This window comes from Haliotis rufescens, unplaced genomic scaffold, assembly GCF_023055435.1.
Source record: "Haliotis rufescens isolate VD_foot unplaced genomic scaffold, xgHalRufe1.0.p SCAF_19, whole genome shotgun sequence".
Taxonomy (NCBI): Eukaryota; Metazoa; Mollusca; class Gastropoda; order Lepetellida; family Haliotidae; genus Haliotis; species Haliotis rufescens.
The window spans coordinates 14,161,855-14,178,805 of NW_025963879.1; the positions used below are offsets into that span (position 1 = coordinate 14,161,855).

The window sequence follows — 16,951 nt, forward strand, 5'->3', positions numbered from 1 at the left end:
GAATACCAGTCATCAATATTCATGTTTATGGTTTCTGTGTTTTAGGTTGAAGGACATTGGTTTGGAGCTGTATGACACGGCTGGTCTGTTCATCAAACTGCTGACACCAACCAGCTTTCTGATCGTCGTCATCCTCCAGGTTCATTACTTCCACAGTCCCTTCCTCAGGATGTCCGCCCTGGACAGATACAAGTGAGTCACGGTGATTCAGTTGTCATAGCTATAGACAACAGCTTGACTTTTAAAAATAATGGCCAATGTATGTGGTCATCTAGATTTCTACTAGCTCAAAGCATGCCTTTGACATGGAGCTGATTGTTTCAGGGGACTCGGTGTGTGGTAAAATGTGACAGGACCCTGGCAGTGGACCATCCTGGGGAACATACTCTGAAACATTGTGAAGTTAACAAATAATACGTGTTTCAGTGCTTTTAGTTTATTTATTAGATTTTGTGACAGTTATTGCTGGTAGAATGTGGAGTAGTTTTACCGCAGGTAGAGATGATGTACAAGAAGGACTCATGTGGTGTCATGCTTTGTTGTTGCCACCTGTTAATAAAGAAGAAGTATACTTCAGCTACTTCTGATGGAAAGAGACAAAGTCCTTATAACTTGTAATGTTGTTTATGCAGGCTTGATTGTTTGTCTGTATAAACTGTGTCTGGAAGTGCTACACATTTAGTCTGTAAATTAATGAGCCCTGTGTTTTCTGTATAGGCATGAGGACCAGACAGACTCGACGCCAGCAGACTACACGACCGATGAGGCAGGTGGCACCACAGACACGGAGTCCGAAATCAGCAGGAAGTCCAGACGTGAGCATTGCAGGGAACAAGTGTTTACTGTGCATTACTGTAAATCATGTACTTCTGAGCAGCACCATACCATTGCTTATAGACCACCAAAGTGGTAAACATGTAACTGTGTAATACAGAGTAATACTGCATCCACTCATTGTAACACCTAATGAGCAGATTGGTTCACTGTTGCAGGTTGGCGCCAACGGTTAGCACTATTGTTCTTTAGGCCATCAGTAACTGTGTAATACAGAGTAATACTGCATCCACTCATTGTAACACCTAATGAGCAGATTGGTTCACTGTTGCAGGTTGGCGCCAACGGTTAGCACTATTATTCTTTAGGCCATCAGTAACTGTGTAATACAGACTAATACTGCATCCACTCAGGGTAACATGCAGTGACCATATTGGTTCACTGTTGCAGGTTGGCGCCAATGGTTAACACTACTGTTCTTCAGGCCATCAGTAACTGTGTAATACAGACTAATACTGCATCCACTCATTGTAACACCTAATGAGCAGATTGGTTCACTGTTGCAGGTTGGCGCCAACGGTTAGCACTATTATTCTTTAGGCCATCAGTAACTGTGTAATACAGAGTAATACTGCATCCACTCATTGTAACACCTAATGAGCAGATTGGTTCACTGTTGCAGGTTGGCGCCAACGGTTAACACTATTGTTCTTTAGGCCATCAGTAACTGTGTAATACAGAGTAATACTGCATCCACTCATTGTAACACCTAATGAGCAGATTGGTTCACTGTTGCAGGTTGGCGCCAACGGTTAGCACTATTATTCTTTAGGCCATCAGTAACTGTGTAATACAGACTAATACTGCATCCACTCAGGGTAACATGCAGTGACCATATTGGTTCACTGTTGCAGGTTGGCGCCAACGGTTAACACTACTGTTCTTCAGGCCATCTCAGTAACTGTGTAATACAGACTAATACTGCATCCTCTCACTGATTGGTTCACTGTTGCAGGTTGGCGCCGACGGTTAACACTACTGTTCTTCAGGCTGTGGAATAAGGCCAGCAGTTTGTGGGGCTCTGTCTCGACTTTCCTCTGGAGGCTCACAGAGATACACATCTTTAAGCTCGTCGTTTTTGTCATAGTGGTCGTTGCTGTCAATGAGGTATGATCAGATATTATATTCCATGGTTGAACATTGAGTTGTTTTGTACTCGTAACAAAACCAATACAGTTGATCAGCCATGTTATTCACAGAAAATAAAGTCACAATTTAGTTACATAATTCAATTAATTTTTAATTCACAGGTTTCAGATATGCTCTTGAGACTGAACACTGAGTATATCACCTCCATATTTATTGATTTAATACTTTCCAGGTTGAAGTAGTTTTTCTCTTTTTTAACACCATCATGTCAAGTTTGCAAATACAATATGTCCTAATTAATAAATTCCACATGCTGACTCTCCATGTCTTCCTGCCAGGAAAGTAACTCTTTAGCTGACTGCTGTCTGTTTTTGGCCAAGATAAAGGAGTTGTAGAGCAATGATTGCTTTGTAGGAGGTAGACATAGCCTTGATTGCACAGATTAATCTGGGCCAAGCTAAGTAGGGTGCTTACATCTCGCTGTCATATTGGGCCTTATGTCCATCAAGAAGTAAACCATCCCTTACAGATTTATCTAACATGAGTACACTTGTGCTTGGGTTTATTCACTGGTTGGGGATGATGTAAATCCTACTAGGGTACCATGCAGGTAGCAGATGTACCGTAAGTCCCCTTGGTCCCCAATATGGTAGCCTAACTTTGGTTGCTGGCATTCTATAGTGATACTTGGTGTTTTACTGTTCAATCTTTTTTGTGTTCTCCTGTGTCCTGTTCCACAAATTGATCTTAGCGCCATGACTAATGAAAGCCTATGGTAAAGTATGGGAGTTACAATGATCTTAGAGCTAAGATTGCTTTGTGGAACAGGACACAGAACGTAAAAAAGATTGAACTGTAAAACAACACCAACTATCACTATAGTATGCCGGCATCCACAGTTAAGTCGCCAAGGGGGACCAACGGGACGTAGGTAACTCTTACATGTCACTGGACAGTGTGCTGTTCTTGGTTGAGGGTAATACCAAATCATAACATGTTTTCTGACGTCACATAATTGGTGAAACGCTTCTGATGTCCCTTAAGCCTTAGCTCACTCACTGCAAGTGTAAACCCTAATTGTAAGATATGATGTTGTCACTTGAAGGTGTCTGCAATCACTGCGGTGTACATCATCCTGATGGCAGCCATCTTGCCCATCTCTCGGATCCACATCGTGCTGTCGCATGTCACCATGATCTGGACCGCTCTGGTCATCCTGGCTAAGATGATGTACCAGTTACATATTGTCAAGACGGAGTTTTGGATCACGAGCTGCACTGTAAGTACAATGATACAGTCCACTCTGCATGTGTCTCTCTGCCAGAGAAAATACTGTCCTGGCATTTGGGTCCTACTGCCTTGTAGACAGGTCAGTGGGAATTACAGTTTAAAGTTTATAATCCTGAATAATGTTCAAGATCACTAAGAACAGAAAGGTTTTAAGAAAACAATTTTCGACAAATAGATTATGTGTTGATCACTGTCACAGATATTTCCTTTGTATAAGACTGAAGATGTCAGATATATTTCCCAAGTAAGAGACAGAACATGTCAGATATATTTCCCAAGCACAATAGAGAAGGTGTCAGATATATTTCCCATGTTCAAGGTAAATGTGTCAGATATATATTTTCCATGTAGAAGGTAAATGTGTCAGATATATTTCCCATGTTCAAGGTAAATGTGTCAGATATATATTTTCCATGTAAAAGGTAAATGTGTCAGATATATTTCCCATGTACAGGGTAAATGTGTCAGATATATTTCCCATGTACAAGGTAAATGTGTCAGATATATTTCCCATGTACGTGGTAAATGTGTCAGATATATTTCCCATGTACATGGTAAATGTGTCAGAGATATTTCCCATGTACGTGGTAAATGTGTCGGATATATTTCCCATGTACAAGGTAAATGTGTCAGATATATTTCCCATGTACAAGGTAAATGTGTCAGATATATTTCCAATGTACAAGGTAAATGTGTCAGATATATTTCCCATGTACAAGGTAAATGTGTCAGATATATTTCCCATGTACAAGGTAAATGTGTCAGATATATTCCCCATGTACAAGGTAAATGTGTCAAATATATTTTGCTTGTTAACCTAACCCTTTATTGTGAGGAATGAACTAACTACAGAAACATTTCTTGCATCTTCTCCTTTCTCTCTTGAAGAATGTACTCTTCACTTCAGCTACATGTTACTGCCTCTATGAGAAGAGCATCTAAGAAGGATGGTGTCCATTTAACATGACCTTGATTTCCTGGTAGAAAAACATCAGTATTCTGTAATTTTTTACTGTTTTAATCCATAAGACTATACAGAAGGTTTAGCCGCTACCAAAACACCCAAGAGTTACTTTGATCCATTAATACAGCCTTTATTCTAGAGTTACTTTTATCCTTTAGTACAGCCTTTATTCTAGAGTTACTTTTATCCTTTAGTACAGCCTTTATTGTAGGGAACTTTGATCCATTAATACAGCCTTTATTCTTGAGTTACTTTTATCCTTTAGTACAGCCTATATTCTTTTTGCAGTTTAAAGGACATCATCCTTTTTAGATAGATATGCCTGTTTGTCTTTGATGGTGACTTTTGTCTGGTTCATTCATAACTGAATGCTGAGAACCTCCCTGGTTGTGTCTGTTTTTTGCAATTTTGTAACAAATATATATAAGAACTTGAGAAGTGAAGTCTTGCTCCTCCAATGCAGTATAGGAACAACGCCCCTCTTTCCCAATAACATGCAAATGCATTTAATGAAAATGCAAGAAATTGCAATCCGTCAAAACAGTGATATTGCCTAATGGCCCCTGGAAGATCTGGGGTAGGTCTTCAGCAACCCATGCTTGCCGTAAAAGGCGATTATGCTTGTAAGAGGTGCCTAACTGGATCGTGTGGTCAGGCTCACTGACTTGGTTGATGCATGTCATCATGTCCCAATTGAGTGGATCGATGCTCATGATGTCAATCACTGGATTGTCTAGCCCATACTCAATTATTTACAGCTGGAATATTGCTGAGTGTGGCGTTAAACAACACACAAACAAACCTTATCTAACTACAGCAACATGAGTATTTCCAACTATTCAAGTACATGTATCTTTCATTCCCCTAAGAGATGAAGACCCATATATAAGCAGAACCCTAGAAATATATTTACACAGGGCAGAGCTCATCACCTCAATTTCCATTTATGGAATAGCTATTCATAGTTCCCACCAGCAATCTGTACCATGACAAGGATGGTAACTGACTTGGTTGATGCATGTCATCATGTCCCAATTGCGTGGATCGATGCTCATGATGTCAGTCACTGGATTGTCTGGTCCAGATTCGATTATTTACAGACCACCGTCATATCACTGGAATATTGCTGAGTGCGGCGTTAAACAACAAACAAACAACAACCATATTGTCTAATGAATTTCTTTCAGCACAAGATTTGTTAAGTTAGTCCACAACAGGTTTAAATTAGGTATGGATTGTCCCCCTGACAAATTCATATGGATATAATTTGCGTTAACTTTCTGTTTGTATTTATCCAACATTCCCATCTTCTATCTAGACTAGCATATTACCAGTTCTCTCTAACAACTTGCACTTTCAGTTGGATGGAAATGGCACTTTTATCCCAGATGTAAGCTATACCTCTGCCAGGCGGCATCCGTATCAGTTGATTTAGCTTTGCATGCCTTATTGCAGTACTTGTGTTTATACTTGAAGAAATAACCATGTTTCAGATGTTCCTTTGTGTAATGTAGCACTAAGATAGTCTATGTTTGATATGACTGCTTGAAGGATTAAGTCTTATTGGAAAGAACAATGCTTTGGCTTCAACTGAGACTTGAATGAAAACATGTTTATCATGTTTCAGTTTATTTAATAAGAAATAATATTTAGCTTGATCTTCAAGTTGTTGACCACAGTAATCCAATGAAATCAGATCTTTAACTTTCCCGCCTGGAAATGACAAACCCTCCATAAGAGGTCATGACAGGAGAACTTTCGAATCAGCCAATCAGTGTGAAGGCTCCTGATTTTCGTATGAGGTAATAAGGCATTTAATGCACCATGTCTGTCTCAGAAACAAACATGAACAGGCAGTTCTGAATGGAAAATAACTATGGCCAAATGTTGGGATTAGTTACACTCTGTTGTGTCTGATAGATATGTCAGTGTCACCCAAAAAATTGTACTATCGAGGGAGTTTGTTTTTCATGGATGTTTTACTTTTTTCAGACTGAAATTTCTTAACCAGTCAGAAACTTATCATGTTGACAATTCCATAATGATCATATTAAAAAGCTGATCCCTGAAAAAGTAATGGGTTTGTTGGATCTTGAGATAGGCATCAAACTGTAGTAAAAGATCTGATTTTAATGAGATTGTCACAAACCATACCCTACTAATAAAGCTGAGCAGTAGGATGTGATTAGTCCGAGACCTTGCAGCATGACCTAATCACCCATCAATGTAGTGCTAACACAGTCGTCTAACTCACCAGCACTGACACAGGACAGGTGTAGGGTATGGATGTGTCGTTCTGTACAGGAAGTTGAAGTGGACATGGCTGTGTCTCCCACTGGGTTCATGGTTAAACCTCAACTCAACAGAGTGGCTGAGTGAATGTTTTCGGCGCTGTATTCCAGCTGTATCATGGTGGCATGCACTTAACAAGTGGTTGATGGCATGAGCAATGATCAGTTTTATCAACGTCATCTGCCTTGTTATACACTATGACACCTGGTCCCCACGAAGAAGGGGGGACCTTATCTGCCCTGGTGGGCGGCAGGGTTGTTTATTGGTGGTTAAATCAGTCGCTTGTCATGCTGAAGACCCAGGCTCAATTACCCTCAAGGATACAATGAGTGAAGCTCATTCTTGGTGTCATCTGCTATGATATAGTTGGAATATTGCAAAGTAACATTAAAAACCTTACTCACTCATATTGTCAGCTTGGATTTGTCTGGACCTAAAAAAGCTGAAAATTAGCTGAAAGCTTCACTGAATATTTGGCCCTTGGTGAGAAGGGTCTAGGTGACCAGAATGTGCATGGTTGTCTGTGTCTAGAGAAATACATTGTGTAGTAGAGTGCCCGACTAGTGTACTGTTGAGATGTGTGTGTGATGACAATGTTATATACATTAACACCATACTGCATGCATGCTTGTTCACAATGTTACGAGACATACTAACGTTTCAGCAGCTGGACAATGTTGTGTTGTGTTGTCCGGCCATAGATATCAGGGCTCGATTTAAGGAATGAGAATCAGCTTGCATCTGGTGCATGTTGACATCAAAACCTGGTTGCACCAGACTAAACCATGTTGCACTCACACTCAGTCTGCACACGGTACATATAAACTGTAGATGTATGTGATCAGGAAGCAAATACACGAGGAGTGTCAGTAATATTCAGAGTTTTTCAGTTCATGTCCGATCAAATCTTTTGCTTACTTGTCATTATTATCCGTCCGATTGAGGAGAATGGTGTGTGTGTGTGTGTGTGTGTGTGTGTGTGTGTGTGTGTGTGTGTGTGTGTGTGTGTGTGTGTGTGTGTGTGTGTGTGTGTGTGTGTGTGCAATTTTAAAAAGTCACGGTGTATACATTTTTCAATACTTGAATATGCTTAAAGTCAGCTAATTCACATGCCTCTGCGTCTCAACAACACTCAATCTTATTGATTTACTGCCAGTTCTAATTGTATTGTTCTTGGTACTTCTTTAAAGTTTCGGACACACACTACAATACATGCAACTTTCTGATTCTCTATACACTAACCATTTACATGTTTTGGCCAGCTTTCTTTTGAAATGGTGCCCAGATAACTCTTCGCTACAGTAGACCCGTGAAGATCCGGGGTAGAATAGGTCTTCAGCAACCCATGCTTGCCGTTAAAGGCAACTATGCTTGTCGTAAGAGGCGACTAACAAGATCGGTTGGTCAGACTCGCTGACTTGGTTGATGCATGTCATCGATCCCAATTACGTGGATCAATGCTCATGATGTCAATCACTGGATTATCTGATCCAGACTTGATTATTTACAGACGGCCGTCATATAGCTGGAATATTGCTGAGTTCGGCGTTAAGCAACAAACAAACTCAGCAGTTGAACTGTTTGGGATGGTTAAAATATCTTGTCTTTTGTTTCTTCAGTCTGCTTGCAATGATTTATTTTCATTCATGAAAACAAAAACTGATGCTCCAAGTACTAGGTTCAGCACAAGCATCATGTGCTAGCCAGCTAATCTGCTGACACAAACATTGCTGTAAAACATCACCGGTATAATTGCTCATATTTGTGAGGTACCCATAGTTTGATGATGTGAAGCCCAAGAAACACTGACAAATTACACGACACTGTGAATAGTGATATAACACGGTGAATAGTAATATAACACTGGGAATAGTGATATAACACGGTGAATAGTTATATAACACTGGGAATAGTGATATAACACGGTGAATAAAGTGAACTGAGTTTTAGATCGATGTTGAAAACACAACTTGTTTAGTAGGCAATCGCAAACTTATGAAGTTTTAACATGCACAGGTAGCATATAGAAATAAATAATAGGTTGCATTTTTCAAATCAGGTTGCACAAGTGCATGTTGTACATGGTTAAATCGAGCCCTGGTTATTGATATAATAGACTAATATATATATATAGACTATTAATATATATATTAAGAATCACAATCTAAGTAAATGTATATAGATATAGGTTTGTTAGAAGTAACTTCTGTCACATCTAACTTGTATAACTAAAAAAACTGTATGATTAATACACACTTGCACAGTGATGGTCCTGCGTTGTAGGAACTCCACGTAAAGTTGCAGTAGTCGGTGTAAACACCATGAATCGTTCATACCATACTAATGTGGAATTATGATCATAATAACAGTTTGCCTTTACTAATTGAACAATGATAAGCTTTATATTTGCTATTAATGGCTTGCAATCTTTTATTAACTGGCCTTGTCAGGAGAGAGGTACTTTCTGTGATGTACTCAGTGGACATAACCATTACTGTTTCTGAGGTTGTGCGACATCCATGTCACTTGGTGCTAGTTGAAAAAACCCTCCCTCGATACCTTGAAGGAGGCTTTTTGGAGTATAGTCACTTTTTCAGATATTTACGAAAATAAATGCACACCATTACGTATCATATATTCATTTTATATGAAAAATATCAGAACAATGATACAAAAGTGTGAAATATTGGTACTTAACTATACTAGCTTGCTGGATGAGTCCCTTTGAAACTGTTGTGGTTAAGTTCAATGATACTACCTGTCTTAGCTTGTGTTGTAATTATGTTTTGTGCTGCAGAACGGCGTAGACTTTGGCAACCAAAGCATCGTCGTCAACATCACTGGGAACGTCACTGATGTGGACAATGCTATATGGGTGGGGTTGGCCAAGATTAGCAGCCTGAATGTGTCCATCGCCTACTACATCAGGGTAAGTCACAGCTTATGTTGTTGATATGTTGTTGAAATATTCACTGCGGATCCAAGTGTGTGTTGGGGTGCGTGCACTCCCAGTTGTTGCTTATTTTGGATACCTAATAGCAAACTGATCATGTATCATTATTCACTACGGGTGGGTCAGCTGTGAAACCACCTTTTTCCTGGATCTGCCCCTGATATTGGCATGTGTTGCCCCCTTACTCCTCATCAGTATAATTTCAACGTTTAGATGACATTTAATTAGGAGGTAAACATACAGTGTTTTCAATGTAGAGCTAGGTTACGTGGAGATTTAACTGCGCTTAATTGAATTTTGAACCAAATGTGCAGCGTAAGGTTTCAAATGTTAAATTTAGTGCGGTTTAGCAAATATATTGAGTGATGTGGCATGGATTGAGTCCTGTGTTTTGAGTGGGTTGTCGATCCGAAATACGGAATCACCGACAACAGCCTGTAAACAAAATATGGCGCTATATATGCTCAAGCAGTTTGTTTACACTGTAATACTTCACTCGAACATATGACAGGCATTGAAAGCATATAAGCACGGCAACTTGGAAGCTAACATGAGGTAGGCACCCGTAAAGAATGCTAAGCAAGCTTTGCAAAGCTTTCGTTCTACACCGCACGTCACCATTATGACACCATATCACTCATTGTGACACAAGGATATGATGTCAGTCGTATATATTAAAACACCAAATTCCCCAAAACTTAAGATACATTCTCTTTGTAGATTTCTATGGTGTTTTCTGCACAAAATATATTGCTACACATCCATTGAATATTGTTGCAACCGCAACTTTGCATTTTGTAACCTGTAAATGTAGATATAATTATTTAAATATGCCAACCGACAATGACTGAAAAAAGTACTATTCTGTGAATATTAGCTTCTGCGGTGATGCTGCCGGCAAACTAGCTGTTTCAATCAGAGGGGGTTTATTGTGATTTAATAGCCTCTGATTGACCAATCAGAATCGAGTAATTTTCAAATTCATGGTAGAATGTGACATTGACACAGATTATTTAATGTCTGGTGCAGAACTACTTGCTGATCCTGATCGTGGTTGCGTTCGAGAGCATCACCCGCTACCACCAGATCCAGCACTACAATAAGCCCAACGTGGACCGCCCGGGAGCTGGTATCATCTTCCAGGACGTCAAGCGACCAGAGGCGGACAAGAGCATCTCCTCCGCTCTCAAATACTTCGCCAATTACCTCTTCTACAAGTTCGGGTTGGAAGTGAGTACGACAGAACAGTTAATAGCACAATTTAAACCTTACATTTCTAGTTAATTGAAATGGTTGAGGTTTTGAGAGATAGGAATGCTTGATAATAGATTTGAAAAAGAAACTTATAAAGGGTGTATCTGTCCAAATTTTGACTTATCTTGTATAGCAAGGGATTGATTGTAGTTGTGTTGGTCATTATATGAAATGTATTTTTTGTAAATTTCTGCCACGAATATATTATTCAGGAATCGGTGAGTGGTAATTATGAATAGTTTTTATTTGTATGATTGACATTTAGCTTTATATCAAAAGACACATGAGGTATAACTGACATTGTGTCAATTGTGCAGGACTTTTGCACCTGAAAAAGTAGATGTGTGAAGTGACCATATGCAATTTTGAAAATGTCCTCATTGTGAGATTTTACTTTTTCAGATCTGTTACATCATGTCCGCCATCACCATCTGCATCCGTGTAGATGCCTATGCCGTCATCTATGCCATCATGATGGGCATACTATTGTTCATGAGTCGACGTAGCAACGCACGTATCTGGCCGCTCTATGTCATTGTTCTGACAATACTACTTCCTGTACAGTTCATGTCGTGTGTTGGATTCCCGTTCGGGCTCTGCATCAGTAAGTCTGCTAAGCGTGTTTGTCAAGTTGTGTTGGTCTCTATGAATCACAATGACCAATTTAACTCAAATCTGATAAAGTTTATCTGGCATTTCAATTTTTGTCCATACACAGAAAATTGTAATTTCACTTCATGGTGTATAACATTTTGTTGTTGAGCTTTAAAAGGGGGAGATAACCCTGATAATGAAAGGGAGATAATCAGGTGTGTGTTTTCAGATTACCCCTGGCACCAGACCTCTCACCTGTCCTCTAACCTGGAGCAGTGGCTGTTCCTGCCTGACTATGTCAAGCCCCCACATGCCCTCAAACTTGTTGGTGAGTCCGCTCTACACACTAGCACACTACAATCCTATTGGCACAAATAAATTTCAGCTCACCTGGACTCTTAGTCCCGGCAGAGGGATGATCCAAGCAATGATGTCTCTGTATATGCTTTTACATAGTTCTGATCTGATTATAAACATGGCCCTATGGAAGCCTTAATGGAAATGTAATTTATGCTCATGCATAATTCTTCAAATTTGGCATGTATTATGGCATTGGGTCAGTCAGAATTGTTATGCTCCAGTATATGTGCTTCCTTTTGTTGTGCATTGAAAAATTTAGCAAAACATTTCACCTTTCTTGTACATCTGTGCTTGCAAAACAATCGGTTTGAGAATATAAATCTGACCCTTTCCTTTTCCATGTGATGTGTTTTCTTTTTAAAATGTGTCACATTGTCATAAGTCATTGCGGTTTCAGCGGACTTCTTTCAACTTCTGTTCGTGTGTCTTCAATGGCGTGTGTTCAGCGTGGAGCGTGGGCCTAACAGCGAGGCTTATGGAGGGGGAGACAACCAGTCTATACTTCCGGAAGTGGAGGCCAACATGGAAATCCCTGTCCCTGACTTCACCACTTCGTCAAAGTATGTACATCTCCACAAGGGGAAGGTTTGCAGATGTAAACAGACAGGTAGTTGTAACTCTGGCCTGTGAAGCATCTTCAGCAAGTGACGGCTTCATCAGCTCATTTGTATCTAATGTTCAGTATTATTGCGTGGGCGAAATTTATAGAAATGTCTTTGAACAGAAATGATTAAAACTAAACTATGCCTATTACAAATCTTACATAGATTACCTACTTCAATTTTACAGAAAAACATCTGCAAGAAGCAAATCTGTTAATGTTTTTGTGGAATTGACCCATTTTCCAACCTTTAGTAATCACTAACCAGTACTTTTCGTATCATCCATTTGAACAAACTACTGGTAGTAATATAGTATCCTCCTGTTCTTGCCAGATCTTACCTGGATGTTGTCAAGTATGCTGTGTTTGAGTACTTGTTCTGGGTGACCTTGGCCATCGTTTTCATCACCGGTACGGCTCGTATCAACCTGTTCAGTATGGGATACGTCATTGGGGTATTCTGCTTCATGTGGTATGGCCAGGACTTGCTCATCAAACCCCTGAGGAAGCTGCTGAAAATGTGAGTATTGTGTATCTCTGTGTCTCTGTACTGGAAATGGAAACAAATCTGTTTTTAAAGTCCATTTTTGTGTGTATTGCTACCGTATTACATCATTTGTGAAGAGGCCCAAGGCTGCCTTTGAGTGTTAATGTTTGTCTCCCTTAGCTATGTCAGGATCTGCTGATTGTGGGTTTGAAATGAGCCTCTATTATGATCCTTGGTTTGTCAGCACCAATGAGTTTTACTGCTTCACCAAACTCATAAATGTCATCAGTCCAAATACTGTTAAATTTAGGTTTTCCACCCGCAGTAAGTGGGCATGCCATTAAAAAAATGAAATACTGTTAAAAGCTCAGGTCACTCACTCATCTGTCAACTGAGTTTGTATAATCATGGGGAGCTGGCATTGTGGCATATACATTGCAATGAGTGTATTCCTTATTGCATATTTCCTGTTTTAGAATTAAATGAAAATTTACTGAAAACATTTGAATTCCTTGCGGGGAATCTTACTTCGAAAACGTGATATTTGTCATAATTGTTTGACATGAATGGGAGTAAACTAACAATCTGTTCTTCCTTTTCAGGTGGAATTTCCTAGTTGGTTACACATTCTTTGTGCTATTCTGCAAAGCCTGCCTACAGGTATACAAAATACCACACATGCTAACTTAGCCATTTTGTTTTCTTCATTCTATTTATATTGGTAACTATGTAATACGGCTGTGTCTGCTTTGGTAGGTTGCTGCTGCTATGTCTCCCTGTAACAACAGTTCGAAGTGTATGAATGTAAACTAGAGCAGGAAATACATATTCCCCCTGCAGTCAATCAACAGCATATATATCTATTGGATAGTTGTCTGGTTAGCTTTGTTATTCATCCTCCCTGCTCAGAAAACAATTAACAAATGTTCGTACTCCATACAACTACATTGTGTTCTATGTTGCAGCTGGTTGGGTGTGTGTACATTGACCGCCTGTTTGTCAATGAGTGCTGGCTGATACAACTACTTGGCATCAACTGCCTCTCCTCCACCATCGACATGCCTTGTGAGTCTTTCACTCTTTATATTTATGTTACTCCACAATACAATCCTCTAGGTTTCTCAGTGCCATACCTGGCCCATGGGTTTCACCAAAGTGGTGAACATCTCAGACCGCTTTCGTCCCACATTTAGCTGACATGCCGTGATATAAGTGGAATATTGTTCAAAGTGGCTTAACCCAACTCATTCACTCACTCACTCACTCTTGAAACAAATTCAAATGGCATGCATTTGACATGTCAAGTGTTTGTGATGAACAAAGCATACAAGATGTTATTTGAGAGTTTGAGATAAATGTGACATACAGTCTTGATAAAGTCTTTGACCCGTGAAGATTCCGGGGTAGAATAGGTCTTCAGCAACCCATGCTTGTCGTAAAAGGCGACTAACGGGATCGGGTGGTCAGGTCGCTGACTTGGTTGATGCATGTCATCGATCCCAATTGTGTGGATCGATGCTCATGATATTAATCACTGGATTGTCTGGTCCAGACTCGATTATTTACAGACCGCCATCATATAGCTGGAATATTGCTGAGTGCGGCGTAAAACAACAAACCAACCAACCAATGATAAAGTCTTTTGAGTACTGAGTTATATTCCTGTGTACTTATGTAAGCATGGCCATCAATAGGTGAAGAGGTGGCACTTTGCATTCAGCACTAACAAAACAGAAGTCTGATATGATTTTTGAATGCCTGGTTTCTGTCCAGCATGTAAGTGAGCTGCTCTGTTTCAGCCTCGGGGACCTGCACAATCGAGGAGGACAACACCGGCCTCACCTGGGACGTCATCTGCTTCGTCTTCCTCCTGCTGCAGCGTCGCATCTACAGCAGCCACTACTTCAGACACGTTGTGTCAGAGCTGGAGGCACAGAACAGGCTGGCGTCCAGGTACATCTCAACCATGCCTCAGCCATGGTACTCTGTGAGATTTCCTTTCAGGATTTCATGGAATCCCAACTCTTTCCTCATAATAGCATTTTGAGCCTTCCGGACAGTCTATATTCCCAATCCTGTCAGGTTGCCATGGAAGCCCCAATCATTCCCAATAATAGCACTAAGAGACTTCATGGCATATATATCTGATTTATATCATCCCTGGGAACTTGGTCTGACGTTTCTTCTTTCTTACACAGAGGTGCAGAGCTCATAAACAGAATCAATATCCGAGAGGTGGCTCTCCAGAATGCCCAGGAAGCTGAAATCCTCCAGAACATCAAGAAGAAGATGAAGAACCTGCAGACCAAGCAGGCCAAGCTCAAGAAGAACTTCCGAGAACCACAGGACCACTTTGATGGTGAGATTGCGTCTGCCACGTTCACCTGTGTTTGTAGCAACGTCTGCCACTGCGTTTGCTCACGCAGGGTGTATTTAAGACATATGTTTTTGCAGGATGCAGCCAAGCCTTTGAGAACATTTAAATGAAGTGCATTTTTCTACTGTTTTGTTTTGTTTATTTTTCAGAAAATAATTCCAATATTTCACATGATGAAGGTATATTGTTATTTGAAATAGTTTTGCCCAGTTTATATTTCTGCTTGCATATTAGCTGTAGCAACATGCAAAGAATGGTAATCTTTTGTGTGAGTCCATCTCACCTCTGTATCCACCCCAAACTCCAAACCATGTTCAAATACGTTTGTGCAACCAATCCGTTGAGAGTGTGTATCATGGCAACATATAATTCATACACTCATCATCAAGGGCCAGTGTGCTTGTAGGCCCTTTCTGTATTTTGCAATTTGATGTTGAGCAATATGTCTGATTAATTTTTGGTTATGTCTCTTTTATAACTATGAGGGTGCTGTTTTGTGTGTAATGGCTGAGAGGTCAGTGAACAGCATACATCATCATGACCTCTGGAGTACAGTATGCTTCAACAAGGGGCATTGGAAGCTGTGCGGAGTTGCTTCCCTTAGTAGGGCCAGGATCCACAGATTGTGGGATTGAATTCTTATGTTCTGATTATGATCCTTGATCTGTCAGGACTATGCCTGTATTGGTGGTGAACATATAAGAGCTGCTTTCCTCCCACATCAAGCAGCCACGCCATGATATGACTGAAATACTGTTCAAAGCGGCATTAAACCCCTATCATCAACAATAAGTAGTCATATGAACAGCAACATGGCTTGATGTGACAGTTGTGGGGGCACTGGAATTAGCTGTGCAGAGTTGCTACCCTTTGTCAAATCAGGATCTGCAGATTGTGGATATGAATCATGGATTCATTCTATTGAGTAGGCTTCACCAAGTTTAAGTCAGCTTCAAACACATCTGACTAGCTCTCTCACTGATACTACAGCTGTTCCCTCTGTTGTTAATTCATTAGGTTTGTAATAAAATGAGCTGTTTTTGGCTCCATTTCTTGATTAAATACATAATTTACTCCTTTTAATTTGATCAGTTCAATTTCTTGTTGACCCCAAATATGTGACTAAAATATATTTTTTTCTAAGTAGTAAGCTTCAATTATGCCAAATATAAGCTACTTTGCAATCTTCGTTATTAGCTACATGGCTTTTAGTTAAGTATTGCTACTTTTTTTAAGATTCGTTTTTAGCTATTTTAATGTGACAAACTTACAACAAATTGACGACTATGTCAATATGAGTTCTATACAGCCATTGTGAGTACCTCGTACATCATGACACCCATTCCGTCCTGACTGCAGGGTGGTGTCACATCAGTGGACAGTTTCCTCTGCTTGGTGTGAATGTGAGATGCATAAGCTTGTAGTTACATATTCCCAATGTCCTGCATTTGCTTCAACAAGATCTGTATGAGTGCAGTGTGCAAGCCGCATCCATGTGCATGTTCGACTCAGATCCACGGGACGATGCAGGTTCTCACATTTGTGTCTAGCTGACCACTATTAAGGGGGTCCTTGAGGGTGGGTGGTCCGTTGTATGTGAATCTAGTTACCCAAATTTTTAAAACTTTTTTTCATAAGGTTTTGACAAGGATATCTTGATGTTTTTCTTAGTTTCGAACACTGGTTACATGTCTACCAAAATAATGAATATTAAAAGTTGTGCATTTGTGTTAATATCATCTTTCTCATTCCTAAGGATAAGTGTGTGAACCTAGTGCATAGATTTAGTCATGCATACACTGAAGTTAACTGAAGTTATATTTTTATAAAAGTATAGGAAGACATATAAAAGTCAG

General features: G+C 39.9%; 1 protein-coding gene across 9 annotated transcripts in view; it reads left to right on the forward strand.

Moving 5' to 3' along the window:
* Positions 1–16,951, forward strand: part of LOC124148246 (piezo-type mechanosensitive ion channel component 1-like) — a 118,618-nt gene that overhangs the window by 77,997 nt on the left and 23,670 nt on the right. For 6 of the 9 annotated variants that reach the window (XR_007221946.1, XM_048398910.1, XM_048398915.1 and 3 more), the window contains 16 exons: positions 46–192; positions 718–815; positions 1,790–1,941; positions 3,029–3,202; positions 5,538–5,567; positions 9,267–9,398; positions 10,452–10,652; positions 11,079–11,280; positions 11,500–11,598; positions 12,028–12,190; positions 12,566–12,751; positions 13,321–13,378; positions 13,684–13,783; positions 14,518–14,671; positions 14,917–15,077; positions 15,245–15,274. Coding sequence is in view for 8 of the 9 variants with exons in the window: in XM_048398910.1 (XP_048254867.1) it covers positions 46–192; positions 718–815; positions 1,790–1,941; positions 3,029–3,202; positions 5,538–5,567; positions 9,267–9,398; positions 10,452–10,652; positions 11,079–11,280; positions 11,500–11,598; positions 12,028–12,190; positions 12,566–12,751; positions 13,321–13,378; positions 13,684–13,783; positions 14,518–14,671; positions 14,917–15,077; positions 15,245–15,274 (2,087 nt within the window). In the remaining variant the exon portion in view is untranslated. The remainder of the gene's footprint in view (positions 1–45; positions 193–717; positions 816–1,789; positions 1,942–3,028; positions 3,203–5,537; positions 5,568–9,266; positions 9,399–10,451; positions 10,653–11,078; positions 11,281–11,499; positions 11,599–12,027; positions 12,191–12,565; positions 12,752–13,320; positions 13,379–13,683; positions 13,784–14,517; positions 14,672–14,916; positions 15,078–15,244; positions 15,275–16,951) is intronic. The other 3 variants (XM_048398912.1, XM_048398917.1, XM_048398913.1) reach the window with 2 other exon arrangements.